Source organism: Chelonia mydas, chromosome 26 (genome assembly GCF_015237465.2).
Source record: "Chelonia mydas isolate rCheMyd1 chromosome 26, rCheMyd1.pri.v2, whole genome shotgun sequence".
In the NCBI taxonomy this organism is placed as follows: domain Eukaryota; kingdom Metazoa; phylum Chordata; order Testudines; family Cheloniidae; genus Chelonia; species Chelonia mydas.
This window is the reverse complement of record NC_057859.1, coordinates 124,591-139,675: the sequence shown is the minus strand read 5'-3', so window position 1 is coordinate 139,675 and position 15,085 is coordinate 124,591. Positions and strand designations below refer to the sequence as shown.

Here is a 15,085-nt window from a genome sequence, read left to right as displayed (position 1 = left end):
CTGTGGCAGACATCTTAGAAAAACACGAGACATTTAGTAGGACATTGAACCAGTTGTGCTGTATGAAGCAACAACATCTGAAAGAAAAGTCTGCGAAGGAACGAAAGCTGTATATGAAGGTTCTACCTCTCAAACTTAAAGATAGCTCAGCACACAGTAAAACTACTTGCCGTTATATCAAGACAGAGTTTAGCTTCCATTTGTACCCAATTATGTGGCACATCCCTCATTCTGGACCTCAACTCACTTCCATCCCACACAAGCCTGTTGTTCTTTCATTGTTAATGCAAATACTGATATTATAAATGCTAAACCATGATTCTGAAATAATAGAAAATGTTATCTATACCACATAATTTCTAGATTCCTTTCCTCTTATTTTTGTTGTGTTTCTATGGTTCTTTGACACAGACTTTAAATACCTGTGTTATACAATTGGGTTATAGTGGAGTGCAAGCCATGCACACAGGAATGCTTCATGTCAGTTACCATTTTTCCTTCACCTCCTAAAGAGATTAGGAATGTCAATGTGTGTCACAGTCCAGAGCAAAGTATGTAAAAGCAGGAAACCCCATTAGAAAGTGACAACAGGAAAAAACACACAAGAATAATCACTATTCTTACCAGCTGAATAAGTAGCCAAAACCAAAGTTGCATGGAAAGGGGAGAAAACATTTGAGAAATTAAGGATTTTGATCAATCAGCAAACTTAGGCAGATTTGGATGTTTTCTGTATACATTCTGGCCATTATTTAACACCACAGCCTTAGTATAATATTCTTAGCATTTGAAAATTACAATGCATTGCTAAACAAACTGTCTAAAAAAACCTGATATTTTGTACTTTGCAGCTATTCCATTTCAGTCACAATAAAAAACTTGTATTCCCCATATCCTTACTATCTCACTGTGGTACTCCACTTAACTGTGACAAACTACAAAATAACAAGCTACCTTCTGCTATAAGAATGAATTAAGCTGTTTGTGCATATTTGAGGTGTGAACATACAACCAGAAGGGAGAGCTGAAGCAAACGGGGCACGGTAGAGGTTGAAAAGTAACGTGAGTGAAGCAAGCATAGATGGCACTGTAGACATGCATGCACAGGAGTGCAAAAGACCATGCAAGAATAAGTGTGCCTAGTGGGGAGATATTCTCGAGGGTAAAGGTAAAAAAATATGGATTCTATTCCTCGCTCTGTCAAGGCTTCCTGTGAGATCATGGGGAACTAATAATTTTCCCCTTCTGTAAAATGGCGATTATGATATTTTGTACTTTTCAGAGATCCCGTGAGATTTACTTCATGTAAAATGCTGTCAATGCCTCATGTAATAGATGCTATAGAAATGCTATGCTTTATTATTAAGCTTAGCAGCATAAGCATAAAGGAGCAAGGTTCAATCCATTTTGAACAGAGCTGGAAATGCAAGCCCAAGCACAATAAAACTCTAGCTAAATTATGTCCCCCAGGTCACCAATGGTTTAAAAGAGTCAAACTCTCCCTTTAAATCCAGCGAAGGTCTCTGGCAATATTTTGATGGTGGGAACTTGGGAGTATAGCTTTTGCAAAGCCAGCCAGCTGGCTCTCAACTTCATCCAAAACCTCACTTAGCTAAAGGTTTTTGGTGTCCCGAGTCCTTTGGATAAATAGTTAATGCAGGATTGTGAATCCAGACTAACAGTGGTGGATGATCTGGCCTGCATCCATAAGCAGAGATGTGAGCCAGAAACAAATTTAGCTATAAAAAGGTAGTGAGAGAGAACACACATGACTGGAAGCATGACAATGGAAACCCATTTTGAAGACTGGGGTGAAGACACTGCGAAGATGGAAGAGTGAACAAATGTACCTATGCAAATCCTAACAATGACAGTATGCTATGTGAAAGTTTGTTTAGATCACATAGAAAATACTGGGACACCAATTCTTTACATCATTCTAGTAGCACACCACTCACCTCCAGACATTAAAATGAGAGATGAAACAGAAAAGTAGTAAATACCAGTGAATTACTTTTGTTACTAAAGAGGTTTACTCTCATCTTTGCTACACTGGTGTCATTGAAAGTCTTCAGTACTCACCACGCCACTGGAAGACTTGGTCTTCAGCTCTAACTTGATCATTCCAAATCCTGAAACAGCAAAGTTCACAAGTTTCTATTACATTGCAATGTACAAGAATAGGATAGACACTTACTCCAGTATGAAACAGGTTGGGAGTGTTCGCTCGAAACAGCCCACCCTGTTACTAGGTGCTGATCTTCCTGGGAAAGTATTAAATGGTTTCTGATGACTCACCAAGGTAGGTGGCTCACTACCCATCAGGATGTAAGGGAGGCAGAAGCGTCTATTTTAGAGTACAACGAGGGTGTGGGCTGAGCAGTCCTGAATTAGATTAATACATTTTAAGACCAGAAGGGAACATTATGATCATCTGTCTGAACTGCTGCATAACACAGGCCAAATAATTTCATCTACTTGAGCTAGGGCATATTGATAGTAAAACATCCAATCTTTACTTGAGACTTAAAGTGATTACCCCTTGATAAATCGTTCCAATGGTTAATCATATTTACTGCTAGATATTTGTGCCTTATTTTTAATCTGAATTTGTCTAGCTTCAATGGATCTCATTAGACATTTGTCTTCCAGACTGAAGATATTATCAGATATCTTTTCTCCATTTAGATACTTGTAGACTGGGATCAAACCATCTTCTACCCTTCTCTTTTAGAAGCTAAACAGACATGTTTAAGTCTCTCACTGCAAGGCAGGTCTTCCAGCCCTCAAATAATCTGCATAGCTCTTTTCTGAAAGCTGTCCCATTTGTCACCATCTTTTTGTCATAGTCTCACCAATACCACATACACAGATAATACCATTTCCTTACTCCTGCTTGATATTCCTTTGTTTACACATCCCAGAACAACATTTGCTCTCTCTTTAGGCTGAAAAATCTAGAAGCAGCTAAAACTAGAAAGAAAGCTTGAGCTGAAATTTGTCAAAATATAGTTTGATCTTTGTTAACAAAAGACAAGTCTGAGAAACAGGGTGAGTTTTTGACTTTACAGTGTGTGAACTTCGTTTTAGACCAGCTTGGGAAACGCACCCACTCACACATTGTTTAATAACATTTCACAAAATAGAGGATTTCAGAATTCATGACATGTCACTGTACTGTCAATCTCAGGATTCCCATAACTGACCATAATTTAAACCAGTCACAGAAAATGAAAATACAGAGAGCTACCCCACGAGATGGGCTGTATCTCTGAAAGCAGACAGTTATCCAAATGAATTAATATGACATATACAGCAGATGGAGAAACGATCATCAATTAGGAAGAAATCCAGTTTCAAGATCCAGGAAAATACATAAATATACATATACAGAAAAAAAAGCCACTTCTTTATCAGCTGTATAGTGCCAGTTTTATGCCACAAACAATGTAAATGCTGCATTAAGCCATTGTTTATGTAAATTACCAAGAACTGCAAACAGGAGAACAGTTCAAGCAGAGAGTTCCTCCCCGAGAGACTTTCTGGTTTTCTTTTAAAATAAAATATTTTCCAGTTTAAAGTGCTCTAAACTATTTGTACTGTGTCCAACATCACACATAATTTTGTCTCAAACAACATAGGAGCACTCTATCTGAGGGGATCGTCTGTTGCCAATGGTCTGCTACAGCAACTTCCATGGTGGGGGTGGACCTAATTATACATATCCCTGTATAAAATAAAGAAGGTGAGAAGCACTCTATAAAAGGCTGAAGACACTGGAACACTTCTCACTATTCAAATTACATTTTGTGGCATCTCTCTGGGCAAGACTCAAAACAGTTTCCTTTCTAGTTTGATACATATTTATGATGTGTTAATATGTTCAGTAAGTAGCACAAGATATTTTTTTCTCCTTCTTCACTTGTACTTATTTGGTCACATTATTATCACAAAATATTTCACTAAATACATATGTAAATAATGTTATTACTTTTGTTAAGGCACCTAAGAAATGTAAGTTTATTAGCATCAACATATGATCATGCTGCTTACCATATCCTTTGTTGAATACATCCCTGGCAGATTTCCCCAGGTCACAGTAGGATGGTGGGACAGCCATTGGGTCTGAAAAGATTGGAAGTGGAGAGAACCCAGATTTTACAAGACAGAGCTGAAAAATCTTACTAAGCGGAGAGAGACCTTCCTTACTTCCACCTTGTTTTGTCAGAAAGAACAAAAGGTATTTTATCATATCAGAAATTTAACATAAGCCAATCTATAATTCAGAAACACTGTACCCCAGGAATGGAATTAAACTCTTGCAATGTACTTGTCCCAGAATTTGCTAATATTGTATCAGAGAAAGCACCCAACAACGTATTGACTCCATTTCTGTTCCAATAATTGAATGCTGCTTTCATGATAGGAACCGTTCTGATACGGGCCCTAGGTGACATAGCCCATGGTGGTGAATAATCATAGAATCGCAGGACTGGAAGGGATCTCAAGAGATCTTCTAGTCCAGTCCCCTGCACTGAAGGAAGGAGTAAGTATTATCTAGACCATCCCCGACAGGTGTTTGTCTAACCTGCTCTTAAAAATCTCCAATTACGGAGATTCCACAACCTCCCCAGGCAATTTATTCCAGTGCTTAACTATCCTGGACAGTTAGGAAGTTTTTCCTAATATCCAATCTAACCCCACCTTGTTGAATTTAAGCTCATTGATTCCTCAAGGTTAAAGAGTACAATTTTCCTCCCTCCTCCTTGTAACAACCTTTTGTGTATTTGAAAACTGTTATGTCCCCCTTCAGTCTTGCCTTCTCCAGACTAAACAAACCCAATTTTTTTAATCTTCCCTCCTAGGTCACGTTTTCTAAACCTTTAATTATTTTTGTTGCTCTTCTCTGGACTTTCTCCAATTTGTCCACATCTTTCCTAAAATGTGGCGCCCAAAACTTCACACAATACTCCAGTTGAGGCCTAATCAGCGCAGAGTAGAGTGGAAGAATTACTTCTCGTGTCTTGCTTACAACACTCCTGCTAATATATCCCAGATTGATGTTTGCTTTTTTTGAAACAGTGTTACACCGCTGACTCATATTTAGCTAGTGATCCACTATGACCCCAGATCCCTTTCTGCAGTAATCCCTCCTAAGCAGTCATTTCCCATTTTGTATGTGTGCAATTGATTGTTCCTTCTTAAGTAGAGTACTTCACATTTGTCCTTATTGAATTTCATGCTATTTATTTCAGACCATTTCTCCAGATCATTTTGAGTTTAAATCCTATTCTCCAAAACACTTGCAGCTTGGTATTGTGCGCAAACTTTATAAGTGTACTCTCTATGCCATTATCTAAATTGTTGATGAATCAGCAAAATGAAAGTCCATGGAGTCCAATATTAACTAAAAGCCAATTTAGAACTGTATAAGATTCTCCCCTCCCCCCCCCGCCATTTTCTTGATTCTTCCCCTCAGGTAGTCTTCCAGAGCTTTGGAAAATACAAAAGGGACATCTGTCTACAGTATGTGGATGTGACTGACACACCCGGGCACCCCAATATTCACCACTGTTACGTAATTAGGATATGTTTTGTACAAAGTATACTTTGTGAGGTATCATTCTAAAAGTCTTGATCTGCTATGTTACGTTACGTTCTTACGCTAGACATGAATATCTCGCTGGATTGTATGTGCTATCATCGTATGTGAAGTTATGAAGTTGGGCTATGTATGTGTTACTGAAACTTGTTGTGAGGCTGAAAACACCCACAAGCAGCCTTTCAGGTACAACAGTAAAAAGGCCAAACAATGCTAATGGCTTGTTGAGGAAATGCACACAAGCACAAGGATTACCCCAGAAACTGTGTACAATAGAAACCTCTCAAAGATAGCACTACACAATGGGAACTGTTTGACCCAGCTCACAGCAAAAGAGCTTTCCAGCAGGTGGGGAGAAGATATAAAAGGAGGAAAATGACATCACGAGGGGACCTCATTCTCCCTACAACAACATACCTGGAAACACCTGAGGAATAAAGACTGAACAAGCGGGGGAAGGGGGAAGAGGAGGAGGGAGCAATGGTCATAGGCTAAAAGGGATTTCTAGCCTGTGTATGAAAACCTGGGAAACCCAAGCTGCAAAGCCAAGGCAGTTTGTGTCTTAAGAATCTGACAGCCTGTTTATCAATCAGGGTGAGAATTTGTTAATTCATATCCTATCTATCTATCTGGTATGTTAAACTCAGTTTGCAGTTTTATTTACTAGGTAATCATTTATAACCACTTAAAATGTATCCATTTGTAGTTAATAAACTTATTTTATATTTTAATCCAAACCAGTGTGTGTTGAACTAAGGCATCCAGGGAAAGTGTGTATGGTCCTCTTTACATTGAGGGAGAGGCGGACTGGGTGTTAAACCCACATTCTGGCCAGATTTGACCAGGGCAGTACAGTACTGCTCTGGGGTCCTAGGCTGGTGGTTAGAAAGCCTGCATGTGACTGCGGCTGGGTGTGTCCCTATCTGTGTGAATGCTTGTGAAAGTGCAAGCTTGGCAGGCTTTGCAACTTGTCACAGCAGCACAATGTGACAGGGAGCCCAGGCTGGTGGATCAGAGGGCTCAGCGGTACCCCAGTTCCAGGTGGCGTTCCAGGATCTTGCTGAGTCTCTCTCTCTGATAATGCACTTACAAGAAAAAATGAGACTATGGTCTAACATAAATAACTGTTTGTGTCTCAACTTTAAACAGAAAAAAGCCAGAAACTGAAAATTATGAGTGGAGTGTTAGTTTTAATGTTGGCTGTCTCAATCCTTTTGATTGGTGTCACTACCTAAATATTATTAAATACCATTTTAAAATATATTCTGCTAGTGGCTTCACATTAAAGAAACATAGGTAGCTTCTATTCTAGAGTTTGTGCCTGAGAAATATGGATTTATAATGGCAAATCTTAAACATCCATCATGTTACTGTGGTAGCTTCTGTTCCAGAAAGGACTAACTAACCAACAGCTGAATGGCTCATTTGTTGCAGATCTTCTCTTGAACAGCTGCCACTAGAAATATCTGCAATCCTCCACTTGATAAATTATATTACACCGAAAGCACCGCTGATCCAAGAGAATAATAATAATGCAAACTAAGAGGTAAAAATCCTTAAAATCATCAATTCCCTTCAAATACTCACACCACTTACCTTTCCTTTGAACTACACAGCAGTGCTACTGTTTAGTCTCTTTCTTATTATTGTTGGGTTTCTTTTCCCCCACGCTCTTGCTGAAGAGCAAACTTGTGTTCTTCTGACCTTTGTGTGACAAGAAATCTATTCTTGCAGCAAGCAGTTTCTGACTTCACTCACAAAAAGACAAAACTAATCAAACGCAGAACTGCTTCACAAAGTTCACTTTCTGTCACATATCCTGGCTATTATGCAAGGATATCAACAAAGTATCTGAATTAATTCACAACTCAATCTTGTGGATGGATTACACATAGCTGAGATAATTTACACTCTCTAATGAACCTCTTTATTTTTAATAGCTGGCCTTCTGCTATATATATATATATATATATACACACACACATATACCTGTGGGTCTAGAAGGTACAGAACAGCTGGACATGACTGCAGATTCCTTATACGAAGATTAGGTCATAAATTATGTACGTCTCAAATGTGAACTTATAAAAGGCCTTTATACCTGTCAAATATGGAAAAAAATTGATGCATCATTAAAGATGAAGGACAAGTTTTACCTATACTATTACAGCAGCATCTGCAACCTAGTCGTGGAGCAGGCTGCGTTTCTGATATAAAACCTGATTTTTACCAAAGAACTGTTGAGGTGAGCCAGGAGCAAATTATTCCACAATTTTTTAAAAAGTTGCTGTTACCTTTTAAAGTTTATTATTGTCAGAATTTTTTCATTCCATTGTTTTCAAAACAGCTCAATAACTTAAAATCATTACTAAGAATTAAAGCAAACAAAATAAAGAGAACACAGCCAACACCAGGAAAGTGTAAAAGCAGATATTGTACTTATGCGGTAACTGTTTTTGAGGCTTAAAAAATGTATAAATGTATTAGGCACATATACAAGCAAAAGCCAATACCAAAGATGGCGCTCTGCACAAGCCCTCATCAGATGCACAAGCAGCATCCTCACAAATGCTTGCTTAAGGGAGAATTGTACCGTGCCATCCCTGAAGGAGGTGCTGACTATCACCACCAGTTATGGATCCAACACCTCAGCAGCAAAGGCAGATTGGTGTAAGTAAAGGATGATTTCAGCATCCCAACTACTCTACTGGGTAAATGGCCTAAATTTTTGCTTGGTCTGAGATACAATGACCATTTCAAGGCAAGATACTACATATATCATTTGAGAGAGGTAATTCTAGGGACCAATGGAAATCTGAGCATGTGACTTATTTCAGTTGTGAGTCACAAGATATCAGATTTTGGAAGTCACATTTGGATTACAGTTTTACTCTTCCCCAACTCAACTTCTGAATGGACTTTAGCAGCTGTTCTCTAGGGAACTATTAGAGCTAGTACGAATCAGTGTTACCAGTGATTCATAAATGGTGGTCTGAAAAACTGCTTTTTTCACAAGAGTGATGTATTTGTCAGGCCTCTGGCAGAAGCATTTTCTGCTAGCCACAGGTGGGAGTTTCCACTTTCAAAGACTGTGATCGACTAAGTTCCCTAAGTGAAAGGGCTATATTTAGCTGGGAATGAATGTTCTAAAGGTTATCAAACAAAGATAACTAAGTACAAATGCGAAACACTTAAAATTATTTAAATCAAAGTTTTGTGTTTGCTAATTTAAATCATGATTAAAATCAATGATCACTTTGATTTAAATGAATGCACCTTGCTGCAAAGTGACTTAGGCCTTGATTACACTTAAAAGGGTTTGCCACTAGAGATATACAGGCGGAGACATAATGGTAAATTCTCCTAATGGAGAGACAGCTTATACCGGCAATAGTTCCTTGGTGTGTATAGTTTCAACCAGTTCCCCAAACAGAATAAGCTATACCGACAAACGGACTTTTCTGCAGGTATAACTGCATCTACACTAGGGATTTTGCTGCCATAGCTATATGTTCATCAGGGATGTGATCTCTTCCCCCCCTCACTTAACTGAAATAGCTATATTGGTAGAACTTTCTAGCTTAGACCAGGCCTTCGAAAAGCTAGAGCAATATGTGCTGCAGACAACAAGGGAAGAATTGATGCTGATAAAATGTAAACGGTTACACAAAGGGAGAGGAAATAAAGCAGCAGAGACACAAAATGGAAGGCCATAACTAAGCTGCAGTCACATTAAACAAGTTTATTTTCACATTCTTTTTTTCCACATCACTAACCACTACAGTAGCCACAGAAGAAACGTGGTCTTGTTTTTAGAGACTGTAGTGATAGGTGGTCAACGAAAACACTATGGCACACAATAAGAACTCTGCTACTATCAACTGCAATATTGTAATGCTGCATTTCAATCAGTATGGAGGATTAATCTCTGATCATGAAAATACAGGCTTCTATTCATACTATAATTAAGCATTTTCAGGGTGAGAGGTAAGCAAAAGAGTTATCAAAATGATCAAATTTTAGATTGACATTTCCTTTATTCCTGTATGTTTTCAGCACTTATCAAATTTAATGTAAAATGTATATGGATTTCAGCTTCCCAAAAACGTTAAAAAAGTCAATATTTATATTTCCATTGCAATTCCCTCTCCCAGCAAAGTCCAAAAGGCAATGTGAATACCTGGTGGCTGTTGACATAAGAAATTCTTATTTCCACACTGAAGAGTGCCTACATTTACCCGATAAAGTTTTGTAGTGAAATTATTAGACTTGTAGGAATTAAATCAAACATTTTCTCCATTAAACTTCATCAGACAGTTGTAGCAGCTCGGAAACAAAAAACAGCTTTGTGTGTGCAATCTGCAGCAGCTTAGGACTCAAACACCTCTCAGACTTTGCTCAAAGAGGAAGAAATACCTTTTTTTTTTTTTTTTTTTTTGGGGGGGGGGGGGGGGGGAGTGTCAAATTAATAACATCCAGCCAAAATACTGAAAAAGTAGTCATACTGTCTTTATTAAAGATATCAGTATTCTGCATTTTGCAAGGGCAGAAACACCCTTTGGGAAAGTAGCAGTAGTACTTTCAGAATGAATAAGGTTTTCTAGACACTGGTTTTGAATGAGCAATCAAAATGAACTAAAAATTCTTTCGGAGTCCCAGCAACGTGAATCCAGGGATGATCTTCTTCCAGTGGGAGGAGGAAGAGGGAGAAAAGTCATCTGCCTGCATTACAACCCAGGCATATCTATTGAGTGTGTGATTGTAGTATCACATGCTAGACTATGCCACTCAACGTGCCAGGGTAGATAAAAAAATCAATTATTTTTACTTTTTTTAAAAATCAATTTTTTTGATAAAATGCTTTTTGAGGAGAAAAAGATAGTTTTAATTAAGATGCATTATAGCTCAATGATATCTCGAATATGGATTATAAATTCTAATTCTATAGTATGAGACGATACATTCATGTAACGTTTAAGAAAAAGTTTTGTAAATGAGTTCCAATAGTTTATGGATTAGGGACCCCATTTTATGGGGTTCTAGGGACTTCTGTATAGATTATTTAGGTTAATCTATCTACCCACCCAATGGGACTCAGTGCTCAGTCTAGAAGATACCATCAGAGATGCTTAGTTTTGCAGTTCTCAAACTGTCCATTTGGGTCTCCAGAGATAAAAACATTTTTGCTGTTAACAAGCATGTTAAGTAAATAAATAAATACATAGAGGTGAGAAACAACAGACCTCAACCCTATTGTCCCTCTGCAAATTTGTGTACACAGAGTCAATCCCTTACCTCTCTCTAAAAGGGCAAAGTTTCAAAATGTTCAATGAATAGAAGATTGTTGGGGGCGGAATAGATCTGGACAAGGAGAAGTCATCTGGAGATAAATGTGAGAAGGGAGGGACAGGCAGTAAAGTGAAATTGTTGGAGCAGCATATTCCAGAAGTCTTGAGGTCTTCCTGAGTGTAGTCTTCACTGATTTGAGATCTACCATACCATTCTCTCACTAGAAGGGAAAACCTATAACGGCAGCAGGCCGTAAAGGAAACCCAGTTTGGGAATATTTTAATGAAGTTCCTCTACGAGTGGGTGAGACAGGCATGTGTGCAAAATGCGAACAGTGCAACAAAGAAATGCAAGGCCTTGTTGCCCGAATGAAACAACATCATGAGAAGTGTTCCTTCTCAGGACGAAGCTGTGTTGAAGATGATGAAAGGAACGTGTCTGAACATGCATGATCTTCAGGTTGGTAAACTTTTTTTATTTCATACTTCTTTCTTAAGGACTGCCTGTCTTCCTTCTGGACTATTTTTGAATTCTCATGTTTGAGCAGAACATATAGTTGTTACTCTATGGTAATATCATTTTAGATGCAGCTGTGATAAAAAAAATAGCTGAAATAGGCAGATCTTCCTTTTACAATTTCACCTTTAAAGTATTACTGAGTGTCAGTGAATGCAATGAGTAATACTAAATGAGCAGTATGGTAATAATAATTAAATAACTACATTGACTTATTTTGTTTAGGAGAATCCATCCTCAACATACAGGATTCTGAAGACTATCCACCTTCAAGTTAACTATCATTTTCTATTAACTATAGTTTCAGAGTTAACTGCCAATGATAGTGTTTCAGTCACATCATGTATGTCACATAGCCACAGTACACCACCTGTAGCAAAAAGAAAAAAAACACTCCACCATCCAGAAGCAACCATAGATAAGCTTGCAATAAGAACCAGCAGATTACAAAAAGAGGTAACTGATGAAAAAATTGCCTGCTTTGTTTATGCAACAAACTCTCCTTTCCGTATGATTGAGAACCCACACTTCATTAACATGGTTCAGTCATTAAGACCAGGATACAGTCCACCCAAAAGCGCAGATGTCGCATGCAAATTGCTGGATAAAGTCTATGAAAGAGAAATTGAACAGTGTGCAAAATGTCTAGAGGGTAAAATTGTTAACCGGAGTCTTGATGGGTGGAACAATCTCCACAATGATCCTGTTGTATGTGCTTGTGTGACAACAGATGAAGGGAATGTCTTCCTTACAGAAACAATTGATACATCAGGAAATGCGCACACAGCAGACTACTTACAAGAAGCAGCAGTAAAAGCTATAACAAACTGTGAAAATAAATTAAAACGTCTAGTATGCAGCTTGGTCACAGACAATGCTGCAAATGTATCCAAGATGAGAAGAAATCTAGGAGAGTGTGAAGAGAGTCCCAAGCTAGCAATATGGTTGCAGTGCTCATTTGATGCACCTCCTAGCCAAAGACTTCAGTGTTCCAGAAATAAAGGCTAACGTTGTTGAAATTGCAAACTACTTCCGTAACAATCACTTTGCAGCAGCTGCTCTGAAAAGAGTGGGAGGAACCACGCTAACTCTGCCACAAGACGAGCGATGGAACTCAGTAATGGACTGTTTTGAGCATTATATCAAGAACTGGCCTAATCTGATGACACTTTGTGAATAAAATTGTGAAAAAACAGATTACACAGTCACAGCCGAAGTTCTCAACATTGGGCTTAAGAGAAATGTTGAACTCATGCGGAGTACCCTGAAGACTATTTCTGAAGCCTTGAACAAAATGCAGGGGAATAGCTGTTTTATTGCTGACGCTGTTGAAATTTGGAAGGAACTAAGTGAGATCTTAAATAGAGAAATAAGTTAAATTACAAGCATTAAAAAAAACAAATGGGACAAGCATTATCTCCAGCTCATTTTCTTGCAAATATTCTCAATACTGGTACCAGGGTCAAACCTTAACTGCTGAAGAAGAGCAGCTGGCTATGACATGGACATCCAGCAATTGTGCCTCCATAATGCCAACTATAATAAACTTCAGAGCTAAGGGTGAGCCATTCAAGAAGTATATGTTTGCTGATTGATGTTTTAAAGAAAGTCACAGCAGTGAACTGGTAGAAGTGACTTAAGCACTTGGATTTAGAGACTGTTGAAGTGATAATCTCACTTTTAACAGCAGTAGCGTCTTCTGCTGGTGTAGAAAGAATATTTTCTTCCTTTGGACTAATTAACTCCAAATTGAGAAATCGTTTGGGACCTGAAAAAGCAGATTATGAACAAACAGGAAAATGAAGATGAAAACAACTGAGTTAGCTGCAGAAGCCAATATTTTCAGTTTCTCATGTTGACCTGGCTGACATAGTTGATTTGTTTGTTTTCTTTAAATATTTCATTTAACTATTTTAGTTAAAACAATTTTAACAAAAACAAACCTGATTTTAAAAAAACCTGAATGTTTAACTAAATTCAAAAATTCATGTGCATGTTGTGTTAAAATATTATGTTTGCTGTTGAAGAAAAAAAAAATCCAGAATACATAACGTTGTTGTTTTAGTTAAATAAAATAATTTAAATGTCTGTCTGATGACCTTCTCCTCCAAATATTAACGATTAACCTGTTGAATTGGAGATAGTTCACCTCCCAATGACTTCATAAATATCTGCTTCAATTACCTTTGATAAATGAAATAACCGAACGATCATTCATTTTCTGGTATAGCTGTAAACTAATCTGAAAGAGTTTTCAAAATAAATCACTTAAAAATGTATAGTGTGTACTTTCTAAAAATGAAACCTACATCTATCTCTGAGTTGTGAAGAGTTTGCATTAAGGTTATAACAACCAACAAGAATGCACTTCTATGTAAAAAGCCATGATTAAATCAAGACTTCCTGACTACTGATTTAAATCAAATCCACACTGCAATGTGTCCATCCATATCCCCTGCCACCCTTAAAAGATCAACTAAACCACAGGCAAGCATAGTATCCTAAACTGCTTTTAACACAATTAAAAACAAAAGTTGATAGATTTAAGTTTACATTGTCCTTTAACCAGTAATCAAGGGCAGGAGTCAAAGTCACAGGTGTCACAGTCCAGAAATACCCAAGCAATTTCAGACTGTCAGTGAACAAAACCAATGGAAACACTGTGAAGAGATATATGTATGTGCATGTATACATACATACATACACACACACACGCACGTGCGCGCGCACCTTCTGCCCCAAGACATGGAAATGCAAAAAAGGAAACAGCTCATATTGCTTTGAATGTAACAGCCAAAGCCATCAGTTGCCATAACAGCACCACAAGGTGACTCTGGAGACACCCAGGGCAGGAAATTGTCAGGTCACAATTGATTTTCTCTAAGACAAAAAGGTTTTCGTTACTGTAAATACATTAAACAGACACCATAGACAGAAACTCACTGAGGCATAAAGTACGTAATGTGCTGTTCAGCAGCGACGTTCACCTCACACCCTCCCCGAGTGTTATACGACCCCAGCCCTCACACGCACCCCGCGCGGGCCCTCCCCGCCCCCAGCCCTCTCACGCTATGACCGTATTAAAATTCTGTTTGCTAGGATGGTTGATTCACCTCCAGTTATCACACAGCTGGGTCTGTTGGGCTCAGGAACACAAGTATTTTTTGTTTCCTCTAACAATTCTAATACTTTCTGGGCCAAGCACTATTCCAAGCACCCCGCGCGGCCCCTCACGCCGCCCAGGCCGGACACTGACCTACCCGCTCTGATAGCCCGACGGGGTGTGGGAGCGAACAGACCGGGCCCGGGCCCGGGCACCGGCACCGCTCCCGGCTCTACTCGGCTCCCCCAGGCCCCAGCTTCAGACACCCGCCCCCCCGTACCGTAAGGCCGCTGTCTTCGGTCTCTAGTCTCAAGCTGAAGGTCTCGCTCTCGCCACGCCTACCTACAGCGCATGCCCAACGCTCCCAGTACCCAATGACGCACACCCGTCGCTCTCCCTTCCGTCACCGCGCGTGCGTAGTACCATCCATTCTAATTCCCGTTGAATCCTTTCTCACAGCACCGCAGAACGGCACACACAGATTAGTACTGCGCATGTACTGGTGGTTAGAGACCAGAACCGCGCATGCGCGAATAAAAACCGCGGAGGACACACAGCAATCTAAAATTCAGAGC

The 15,085-nt window shown here is 38.9% G+C and overlaps 1 protein-coding gene across 10 annotated transcripts in view; it reads right to left on the bottom strand.

Annotated features, from left to right (window-relative positions):
- The window catches only part of VDAC3 (voltage dependent anion channel 3), a 34,839-nt gene extending 19,780 nt beyond the window's left edge, over window positions 1-15,059 (bottom strand). Inside the window, exons 1-5 of one of the 10 annotated variants that reach the window (XM_037886348.2) lie at window positions 14,791-14,917; window positions 7,592-7,703; window positions 4,054-4,125; window positions 2,083-2,132; window positions 625-627 (exon numbers count right to left, since the gene is read on the bottom strand). In XM_037886348.2, the coding sequence (XP_037742276.1) occupies window positions 625-627; window positions 2,083-2,132; window positions 4,054-4,125; window positions 7,592-7,625 (159 nt within the window). In that variant the 5' untranslated portion in view covers window positions 7,626-7,703; window positions 14,791-14,917. Of the gene's footprint in view, window positions 1-624; window positions 628-2,082; window positions 2,133-4,053; window positions 4,126-7,198; window positions 7,311-7,591; window positions 7,704-14,667 lie in introns of those variants that run through there. The other 9 variants (XM_037886349.2, XM_007064184.4, XM_037886351.2 and 6 more) reach the window with 9 other exon arrangements.
- Between the last annotated feature and the right edge of the window lie 26 nt (window positions 15,060-15,085).